Genomic DNA, 12,007 nt, shown 5'->3' on the forward strand with positions numbered 1-12,007 from the left:
TACAAGACCTCTATAGAACCTCGGCCATTAGTAGACCTGCCATTCTCTTTCTCTCTTTCTTTTGTCCGAGCAGCAGGGAGCAGGAGGCCCGGACAGCTCGGTTAACTAGGAGTTATGTCTTGTTTCATTAGTTGTGGGGGAATTTATTGCTTTGGCTGTGAATTTACGACCTTGTTAAAGTGATAGTTTGGTATTTTGTTGTTGTGATCTTAGAAGGGTCTGAATTACGTCCATGTCACCCTTTAGTGGTTCTGTGCACGGCAGGGGTTCCGTCTGGCTCTTTCTGCGCTGGGCTATTGAATGGTTCAATCATTAAAGCAAGAAAACCCGTTGTGTGAGTCCGCGAGTGTGTGTGTGTGGAGGGGATGTCAGACAGGATTAGCTGTTAATACCTGTCAATTGCTCACCAAAGATGACATTTAAGATTACAGCCTTGGGACTTTAGCCGTTTCCATAGGACCGGCTTCGTTGTCACTCATTGTGCGTCAAGCCTGCACATGCTGCATTCAAGACATTTTGGAATGGTTGTATTTACGCGATGAACGATTGTAATTGCCAGTTGGAAGCTTGGGATTTTCTCTGAGCCCGGACTTGGGGAGTCGGGGTGCGTTAATTAAAAAATCATGGCAGACGAAAATTGGTGCTGGACATGAAGACCCACAAGAGTACAACTTTGTTTAACAACTTTGTGATTTTGTGGAACTTTTAATTGTGAATATGGACTGTACAATTACTCCCAAGCCAAAAATATTACTTCCAAGCTTGAATGTTCAAATCTCAAGAGGATGTAAAAGGCAGCAACTGCCATTGAGTGACATCATTACAAAGTCAGGCTGTAACCAATCAGCAAAGAGCTCGCTTAAGCCGCCCATCCAATCATTGCACGGTTCAGTGAAGCAGTGGAACCACCTGTTCCTCAAACACCCACACAAACATGCTCACTTAACACGTGTAGAAGCTGATGAAAGAGACTTGTTTAATCACAATCTACTTGAGTCCACGGATGACAAAGCTTTATATGTTACAGATCACAGCAGCAGGCCGACAATCCTAACCACAGTGCATTGCATTCCCACAATCCAATGTGTTCGTTTTAACTCCAAACATCTATCAGCAGGGCAAATGATGCTAGCAGGCATAACTGAGGTTTTAGCTTTGGGAAAGTGTGTATACTCCCAATTTCCAGCTTTAGGGCAGAGAAAGCTCTGATGGAGCATTTGGTGGATAGAAGTCATTCTTAAAACCACCGAATCAGTTTGAAGTCAAGCGGGAATATAGCAAATTGGATTTTTGAGAGCACAAGTGGACCCACCTGTCTGACATTCTCATTGGTCAGCACAGTTACTTTGTCCAAATGCATCGCGGCCAGAGTTATAACGCTGAACTTTTAGTTCCATGATGGACATCATATTTTCCTCTTGTTGAAACACATAAATCTGTCCTGAAATCAATAGATTTTATGATCTAGCATAAATTGTGACATCCTTAGTGTGTCTCTGTATTTCATTTGGCTGATCCTGTAGGTTTTTCTTCTTGGGAACCCAATGAGATTCAGTCAAGATCATACATTGAGGCGTTATGATTGATATGATACTGTTTTTTATTTCATGTTACAAAGACATGAACTCTTGCACTATCCAAGTGCATTGAGATAAATTTCAATTATGTCCTTGGAAAACCCACCCTGGCATTATTTTATTGGAAATACCTCTCCGGTCAAAGGACCGCTCAGTATGTAGGATGTAATTCTGGATAATCTCAAATACCTGCACGGTGTTTCTCAAATTGCGTTCTGCCCACTTTAGGCTTGCCCTGGCACAGCTGCCGGGTAATGAGGTCATTGAGGCCCTCTTGCCAGCAGGAACTTGAGCTTCCTCAAGAAAATTACTCTAGGTTTGTGCAGCCCAAACAGATTGTGCTAATTCCTCGTGGGCTGAAAAGGTTGACTTGGCCGCCGGACTTATTTGTCAGGGGTTAAAACCATCTTTTCGAGACGTTGTTGCTCCCGTCGCTGGACAGCACGGGTCAATCCCCTTTTCTAAGAGTGGGCTCTCTTGTGGGGGCAGCTGTAATTTAAGGATGGAGGTGGAGTTTTTGGGTCATTTCTGAGTGTCCCGTGTACAGTTTTATACTGTCTGTGCTTGAGCCATTTTTTCTCTTTTCTTTGTTTGACATGTCTTTCCTTCCATCGCCACAGATCATCATCTCAATTACTGCACTCAACCGTGTCTCTCTCTCTCTCTCTCTCTCTCTTTGTGATTTCAGACTGCTCGTGAGAATGCGCAGACTGTGAAGTCTGAACTCCAACGTGTGTCGTATATGTTTTTCATCTGCTTTTTAAACTTACAACCGCTTGTCTTCCATAACCATCTTCAGAATGCTCAAAAGTTCAATTTTTCAACCCACTCGCTCTGTCAACAATCTTCACCTTTTTGCTCAGTCGCTTCCTTTTTCTTTTAATAGGTATGCCAAAACTACAAGCATTTTAATAACAGGTCAATACTAAAATAGAAAAGTTATGCCAGCCTTTCTCAGGAGTTTCAATTTTTCCAGTTTCGAGATTTTAAATGATATTACCTATGCCAAAACTACCAGAATTTTAATAACAAGTCAATACTAAAATTAAAAAGAATACCAGCTTTTTTAATAAGTTTCCTTTTCAATATTTTTATTTGATACTCCCTTTAGATACAGAACTATCTTTAAAATCTCTTTTGTCTTTAATAATTACAAGGGAGCTTGAAGCAATTTTTGCTTGATCAACCTTGTTTAGTTTAATCTAAATGTCCAAATGTCTGAGACAACTCATAAAAAAGTGTCAATTTAGCATTTTTTTACCAGGACCATGGCAACTGTAAGTCAAAAGTAAGAAATGAGCATGCATTGTATTTTTTTTTACAATAGAAGCATGCACTTGGGTTGGCAAGTTTGTGCATAAGCAGAAGCTTATGATGTGTCTCAGCATGATCTGAAATAGTTCCAAAGAGCCTTTTGTGTACTTAAGTGCAAACAGAAAATCTGACCTTTCTATAAGAGATTTCTTATTAACGTTTGAGGATTTTTTTTTTGTTATTCTAAAATGTTTAGCCAATTTCTAGTTTTCAATTTGAATGCATTTCACTTCATTAATATTTAACTTTTCAACTGAAGCAATGCTTAGTAAATGGTATAGTAAATTGTATCGGAATAAATATCAAAAAGCAAGAAAATTCTCTGGTGGTTTCTAATGCTGAATGTTCGGCATCCTTGAGTTTTCCAGGTCTCTACTTATTTCTCCATATGGTGATCAAGCTTAGCTTTTACACTTTCGCTTTTAAACATCTCTCCAGCCCTTCAGGGAAAGCAGAGAGCCAGGGAGGTGCAGAACACAATGAGAGCCATTAGGTGATGAATCATTTTTTTCTACACCTCCAGTGTGTTGACTAATGACTGCCGTGAGCACTGAAAAAGGTCATGTTTTTGGATTCGATCCCTGAATGTGTGCCTGTGCATATTTGTGTGTGTGTGCATTTGTGTGTGAGGGGGTGAATCTTTTATGTGCTGTGTTCCCTAAAGATATTCCATATTTAAGTCGGGTTTGGGCGAATATAATATTTCACTGTATAGTTATGAGACTATTTGGATCAAATCCAGGAGTTTATTTTGGCATATTGAAGAAGAAGAGTTCATTGGTCTTGATTTTGACACGTCAGTGTTTAATGTTTATGACCCTTGTTTAGGCAGCGAGAGGTGATAATGTTTCTAAATTCATGAATTTTAATGTACTTTTTGCTCGGGGTATAAAACCAGCTATATTGACATTAAAGGTTCATGCTATTGATATCAACATGCTCACAGAAAATAAATAATTGACTAAAAATAAGCCAACAATGTGTTTGAAGCAATGCACTTGAATCTATCGATTTAAGCATCAGAATAACTTTACAGAATAAGATCCACACTGATGAGCAAGTTTATTTGATAAAGCCAAATTTTGTATCATTTGTTATGCACTGACTTCTATGTTTTCTGTCGTGAAAAGCATGTCAACCGAGTTCAATATCAACAGTATTGAACCTGGATATTCCTCAAAATTACATTAAATAAAAGCGCCACTAGAGAGTCCTCAAAAATCGGTAAAAAATTGTGTACAAAAGTGTTTTAAACTTGAACTTCGAATTCATAAACTACCAGGCAAACCGACCTCAGGCTCAGTTTCTGTTGTATATTTACTGGTGCACCTAGTCAATAGAATCTGTCATGAGCTCCTCGAACATCTGTGGTTTTAGATCATCATAATCGAGAGATATTTCAGATGGAAAAGTCTTTGTATCGCAGCGCCACAGTTTTCTAGCACTGGAGATTAGCTACAGCTTGTCATTCAGAGGTTCAATAAAATATTGAATGGATCAAATGCAGAGTGTTTCTGTGACGAAGAATTCAATATCGCCCTCATGAACATGTTTTATTTTTGGAAAGGAAAATAAGTTTGAAGACGCGACTCTCTGCTACATAGGGAGAGAGCTTGAACAGTGTTTGAATGCAGTATTCAGGACTGGCATGGCGAGTTGTTCTGAGTTACATGGATAAAGCACTGAGTTTTAAAGTAGCAAGGCGCCACGGCTATGAAATATTTAGTAATGTGAAGGCTGGAGGATGCAGCGACTGTGTGATTCAGAGCCTGTGTTTGTGTCTGTGTGTGTGTTGAGGGATGATTGTATACATTGTTAAAAGGCATCATAGTTGTGGTCGAGCCTATGTTATTACTTAGAGACAGTTTTCTATATACAAGGCAGCCCAAAGACAAGGAAGGGCTAAATAGGAAAAAGCAATTCTAGAGAGACCTACCAGGCGCTCAGGAAATAGCCCTGTGACAAACAATATTTCATCAATTTTTACATACATTCTTGCATGTTTAACAATGTTAACAATTTAAAACAAATGTACATAATTGAACTAATGTGAACGTAGTACTAACGTAGTACTGTTTCAAATGGAAGAAGAGGAACGTAGATTCCCATGTTTCCATGATAATGATGCAGTCTTGTCATTTGGAACAGAGAAGATGGAACATGGAGTTAGAATGTGTTGTTTTGGGTATTTTGAAAAGCTGCAGGGGAAGTGTGTTTCATTTCAGCGGGACAATGTGAGAAATTAGGTTATAAAGAGCGTTTTGCTGTCCATTAGTTTACCAATAAGAGTTTGTAGTTATCCAGAGTTATCCAGGACGTTACCCCAAAACATTAGCAAAATTGACCAATTATGGATGACTTTCTCTAAATTGTAAGTGGCTTACTTTACTAATAGCCTTTTCTCTATTTGAGTTGTAACAACATTTTCGATTATATTTGCTCGGACTGCACAATATTGAAGACAATCTAACACACAATAATTTCCTAAATAATGTGTTATGCGATGCAATTATGCTTTAAGTTATGAAAATATATTGAAAAACTGAAAATGGTTTAGCCAACATACATGTGTTAGATTATTTCTGAAGAGATAGAACGATACTAGATTTCTCCACCAATACCGACAGCTGACTTTTAAAAGTAATGTCTGTCGATATGAATTCTAAAGATTAAATTATTATTTAGTCACTTTTGAATCTGATTCATTCATATAAATGACTTATTATATTCAACATCAAACTGTTTCATAATATTTTCTATATAAAGAGCACAAAAAATGAATTGCATTTTCTTGTACAGAATAAACCGGCATATAGTGTGAGAAAATTGCTTTTATCGGCAGATACCGATTATTGGCCGATATATCGGCGCATCTCTATTTCTGACTTTTTTATCATTATCATCAGACGCATTTTTATCATTTTATCATCAAACATTAGACACACTGCGTACAATTGAGAAATTTGTATTGAGAACTACATTTTTTTATAGATTGTGGAGCTCTAACATTTCCTCATATAAGCCCTTAAAATGTGCACTAAGGGAAGAATAGCCGTTTCAGTAGTTCATTTTGAATGTAATGCTGCTTATATACGGTATCACTTGTATCTAGACACTAGTAACAATATTAAGATAGGAACAGTAAGTGTTAAATAATTATTTGTAACTAGTACCTCACTTTGGATTACTAAAAGACTAACATAATTATGTTAAACTGGGCTAAACTTTTAACCTTGGTGTAAATTGAACTGGAGTGATAAATTATAAGTGACTATAATTGAATTACAGGTATAGAAAATGTAAAAGTATTTGGACAAAAAAATTATCAAATTAAATTGTGCAGAAACTACATGAATTATTATGATCAGTGAATGGATACAGTTTGTTTTTTGCAGTGTACAGTCGCAAGTTGCTTGCCATATGTCAGCCGCAGTATTGTTAAGAACCTCTTACCTTATACACACACATAAACTCTGGACAGTCAGTCACACACATAAACGCTAACACTCACTTGGTGGTTTGCTGGTCGTACAGTGCTTTAAATGATGGAGCATCATAAGCCAATATATTATATTGCCAAAACTCACAGGGTTCCAGTGAAGCATCATGAAATTATTTCAAATGGTCTCTGTTGAAAAGCAGTGGCTTTATAAAGTTAATGTTGTTCTGCTTTTTCAACCTCTTTCCTATAGCTACCTCTGATGGCACCAAAGAGGGCATTGACAGCATGAGAGGAGGCGTGTGCGTAACACGAGGAATGAAGCTGGTTCTCAAAGTGGGACAGAGTAAGTATCATTATCATCATCACTCATACTTCTGTTTATTGTAGAAGTAATTTAACATTGGATTGAAACAATCTGGGCGTTTTCCACCATGTAAGACATGACGGTTTCTTTCCATAGCTGCGTATGGTCTTCCCCCAAAGCCCAAACCTGATCCAGGCCGACCCAACAACAAAAGCCCAGGTAACAAACGGAATGTGGGACACGGCTGACAAGTATTTATAAGGGATTTTCACAAGCATTTCTCGTTTATTACAACCATTGGGGATTCATTTTTTTGACATTGTCACTGATGTTTAAGAATGTACAATGTGACATTTTAATACCTGACTGCCTTGAGTTAAGTACATGGAAAATATTTAAGTGTGTAATATTTAACAACACAACCAAAGATTGTGTTAACTCACGGTTCAAAATCACACCAGTAAACCCCAATAGGATCTGTTCTGCCTTTCTGTATTAACCTTGATATCATAGTCAGATTTTTTACAGCAATAAAGTTCCCTCATAGTTTAATAAATAAAACTGCAGAGATAAGCTCTTTGAATTTCATTCTTTGTGATTCAGGGTGTTCAGCTTAGCTGATCCCAAAAGGAAATATTTCAGGATCCAAACCATATCGGAGTCAAACATGAAGCAGTTTCGAAATGGCTGAAATCAAAGCTAGTTATGGATTAAACGCAGAAATTTTCTCTTGTTGTTAGTTTAGATTTAAAATCAAGTCTTAAAGGAAGCAAGCTTCAGAAGCCCTGCGTATAAGTCTCTGGGACGAGACAACATCGATTTATTTTCTCTGTTCTCTTGCAGATCTGGAAAGTGGCTCTATAGGGAGTGATGGAGGTGAGGCTGGTGAGAGAGAAGACAGCGGCGCCGTGTCTGTCTCTAACATCGCCCTGATCTCCGGCGGTGCCGTGGGAGCCTTGCTCCTTCTGATCGCTGTAGTCATCGGCATAGTGTGTTACCGCCGTCAGAAAGCCAAGCACTCAGAGACCCACCACCCTGCCCTTTCGCTTTCTTCTCTTACACCAAAGCGGAGAAGCTCCTGCGGTGTGGGTACAGGGTCTGGCGGGGGCAACAATAATGGCTCCGAGCCCAGTGACATCATCATCCCCCTGCGGACCTCTGACTCAGCATACTGCCCACACTACGAGAAAGTCAGCGGCGATTACGGACACCCCGTCTACATCGTACAGGAGATGCCCCCACAGAGTCCGGCAAATATCTACTATAAAGTATGAGGACAGCCCAACTAACAGATAAACCGTTCTGACTATATTGTTATATACACATGTGCGCAAACGTGTTCAAGTGACTCTATATGTACGAGCCTAGATCTTATTACACTCCTTTACAAGATGAACCTGTCGACTGTTTCACTCGTACACATCGTATAGACTGGAGACACGGCACTGATCTAAGATAAATGTTGTTGAAGGGGTGTTTGCATTTATTTACATGTGTGTGACATCAGAGCCAGGTGGATCAGAGCTTCACATGTGCTCAGGTGCAAGTTATTTGGCCTTGTAATTGGTTGGAACAGATTCACGTGCTTATCCTCAAAACCAAACAGTATAGAGTGAGACTTTTCAATGTTTCTTTTGCAAAAAAATTAAGCATAAATAATACACGTGCTTCATACAGAATTCTGGACCAGTTGTGCAACTTTTGTTTGAAGCATATATGAGTATTATTCACCAACAACAGACAATCCGGTTTAACCATGCGCCAAATGAGCTGAAATAGCGCTAAACTGTATTTAAATTGAGTAAATATAGCCATTTTCAGCACGAGCACACTTCTTTTTTTATGTAAATTAACGTTTTTATAGACTAGGTCACATCAAAAAATCATGCAATGTTGCCTAGCGGAGTTAATGGTGCGCACTTACCGCCTTTAAATAAGCGGTGCAGAGATTCAGTAGTCCCAATGAAACATGCCAGATCCGTTGCATCCTCCACAATCTACAGAAGCACAATAACAGAATTGCCCCTTGATGGTTGCATTAGGTACAAGTTTTATTCATTACCTGATTCATACTAAAATACATTCAGTGAACCGGGTGCGCAGTGCAAATAAATACTATAGTGTATAAATATCAAGCTTGGTGAATTCCCTCCTTGTATTCCGTTTTCTTTTTCATCGGATCGTGGATGTTTGTCTTTCTGATTCTTTGAACCCAGCGCTCATATTTATTTATTGTGCATCAAAGACACTGTTTTTTATTCCTTCCACTTCATTAGCTTTCGCTCATAACTCCTCAGCACCCAGTGTTTGTTTTTGACGTTTCTTAAACATCATTATGTGAGGAGCAGGAAGCGCATGTGGAGGACGTGAAGACTGATGCTTTATGGTTTGAATTGGAGACTCTTCTGAGATTTCCAAAGGGTCGGAGGTCGAAGTTGGGAGATCACAGACAGACTGCACGGGAGCTATTTGCGCATGATGATTCGAGGGCTTCTCGCTCTCTGCCTGAGCTTTTGGAAGAATGTGTACACTATGATGAACTGCTTGCTTACCGTAGACACATTGCCCATCTTGTACACACTTTACAAACATCCACGTTACAGCAGTTAGTGTTTTCTTGTATAACCCTAACAGATGGAGTCCAGCTGTGCGTTCTGAAGTTTTGTGATTGTTAAGGCCAAAGACAGTTTGAATAATACTGACAGTGCCACTGTGGGTCTTAATGAACCCCAATGAAAACCTGCCCATCAGTGATACAACTATCCGTTGCTAGGTTACAGTATCACTCGCCTCTCATTATCACATTTTGGGTGATGTCTCTGAACCATCTCTGGCATTATCACCTAGTGTCAGCATGAGGCATCTGGTCCATAGGTCACCTGTGTTATTTCACTTGACAAGACATGAAATTATTACTGATACATGACAAAACACAGTTTTAATGGACTGAATGACCTTAGCTTTCAGGATTAGATTTCCTCTGTCCAGATTTTAGGATTTTACTTGTCTGTTATTACCGCAAATAGAAATTGTCCTTTTTTTAAGGTACATTCTTTTGTTTTCCTCTCCTTGCTTTTCACATAATGTTATATTTAACAGTGTTGATTTGTTAATAGATTCAGTGAAGTCTCCTGTAGTGGCCACTGGCCAGAGACAAATAACCTTATTGCATTGCAGACTGGAACAACCTCGGTAAAATGGGGGGAACAATATTTTTGAAACTCCTGCCCTCTTGTATGCCTGCAGGCTTTTCTCTGATCAAGAGGAGATTAGGCCAAGTCTGTTTTATTAAGGTATAATTTCTTCTTCACATCCAGCATTATTTCATTGACTCTGCCTAAATCCTGAGACGTAAAGCACTTCCACAGCTAGGTAGGGCATGGGGCTGGGCAGGATATTATCCCTTTGTCCTGTTGAGCTTCGAGCAAAGAGAAGGCATCTGGCAGGATCAGTGTGGACCTAAGCCACCAAAAGGATTTCAATACCTATTGATAAAAATTCCAATAGCGACCACATATGGACCCTAATACTGTCTCAGCATTGGCTGGATTTTTTTTTATTTAGTCATATAATTACTGGGTGTTAGTATTTGGTCATGTTGAAAAAGATTTGTCAGTTCATTTAATATCATGATTTGAGATGCCTTGAACTTAAATGTGATAAAGACTGTTGCATTTCTAACTATCTCTCAACATAGTATTTCTACAAACATTTCATTGAGAGGAACACAGCAAATGCTGGACCAAACTTTTCATTAAAAATCTCCAGTTGGACTGAATAGGACTCGAAAGAATACTGACATTGAGATGTGAATAAATATATTGAAGCAATGTAAAATAAATGTTAAAAATTGTTCTGACAATGTTCAAGACATTGATAAAGCAATGTTTTCGTGCTCCTTTTTCTTTACCAGCCCTCTTTTTTCTCCCTCTGATTCTCTCTCTCTTCCACCCAGACACTTCATAAAATAAAGATTACATTCCATGCAGTAGAAAGCACTGATAAAAACTTAAGAGTTGTTGCCAATAATTCTGCCTCTGTGCTGGTTTATCGTTGCCATCACTCACAACTGTGATTCTGTTCATTTATTCAGCCTTGTTCCCAAACCTTTTTGCTACGTTACCTACATTTACAGGAGACTTCGAATCTGATTTCAGTGGAGTTGACATGTTCCTGATACTCTAAAAATCCTAAAAACAGCCATGCACTAATTCACACAATGGCCTAAATACAGCGGTTTAAAAAATATTTCAAATAATAAACAAAATATCTATAATTGATCTTCGCCTCTAATCTGCCATCTCAGTTTTTTACTGATCTGGGTGCAAAGAATTGGAATAACCCTCAGGCATTTCATTGGATGCACACATACCGAGGTCAACTTCCGGTCTGTGTTTGGTTATAACGATTTATTCTATATTTAATTAATGTTAACATTTTATTATATATTAATTGAATTAAATGAGATTAAAACTTCCCAACAGTTGTTGATTCTTCGCAGAGGTCTAGCGGTAACCACAGTTTGCAGGGTTCTCGTGCAATTGACTGTTTTCTCAAGCTCTCACGCCACACATCCATTTTCTCACGCAGGATCGCATTCGCCATTTATTCTGTGGTGTGTATTAAAATTTGTGATAGAATCTGTAGTTTTTGATGCTGCAAACTTTTCCTGCAGTGGAGCTCAATGTTAAAATAAGCTGGCCATTACCCAATCAAATGTAAGAAGGCGGGAGTCACTGTTGGCGTAACGTTGGGCCTATGCTGTAGACAAATGTGACCTCCGGAGGCTCAAAATTTAAAGGGACACTAGTTCACTTAAAATTAATGAAAGTGATGAACATGTTATAATACTATTTCTAATGCAATGTTTTTGTGTTTTTAATACAACTTTCCACCATTCCATGCCCTATGCAGTTTCTCCACGACCTAACCCCCCCGTGGGCCTAAAAGTATAACTCCATATTGAACTCAAAAGTTGGCATCCCTGACGTTTGTTTATGTTGTTGTCACATCTATACAAAGCTATAGAATACAGTATAGCGCACGAGTTTATACGGACTACTGCGACGGTACGTTTATAATACTGGTAAAACGAATCTATTTCCCCAAACATTCCTCCACTGTTTGTCCGTAGACTGTCTTTACACGGTCCGCTGGCGGTTCATAATAAGTGCTGGATGACATCACTGGCATTTTAATGGAACGATTACTCCCCGTCCCTCCCTGTCTGTTTCCCTATTCCTATCATCCCTGTTAGTTCATATATATCAGAGTTTGATATGTTGCCCTCTTCAAGTCCGAACACTAAATCAAAATGGCATTTCGACAGGTGCTGTAAAAACCCCTTTCTACAAAAGCCCTGCGTGACCC

At 38.8% G+C, this 12,007-nt stretch overlaps 1 protein-coding gene across 1 annotated transcript in view; it reads left to right on the forward strand.

Moving 5' to 3' along the window:
* The window catches only part of efnb3a (ephrin-B3a), a 31,881-nt gene extending 21,231 nt beyond the window's left edge, over positions 1–10,650 (forward strand). Inside the window, exons 3-5 of the mRNA XM_056737524.1 lie at positions 6,584–6,676; positions 6,794–6,856; positions 7,481–10,650. Coding sequence (XP_056593502.1) covers positions 6,584–6,676; positions 6,794–6,856; positions 7,481–7,911 — 587 coding nt within the window. The 3' untranslated portion in view covers positions 7,912–10,650. The remainder of the gene's footprint in view (positions 1–6,583; positions 6,677–6,793; positions 6,857–7,480) is intronic.
* The last annotated feature ends 1,357 nt before the right edge of the window (positions 10,651–12,007 follow it).

This window comes from Triplophysa dalaica, chromosome 22 (assembly GCF_015846415.1).
Source record: "Triplophysa dalaica isolate WHDGS20190420 chromosome 22, ASM1584641v1, whole genome shotgun sequence".
Lineage (NCBI taxonomy): Eukaryota > Metazoa > Chordata > Actinopteri > Cypriniformes > Nemacheilidae > Triplophysa > Triplophysa dalaica.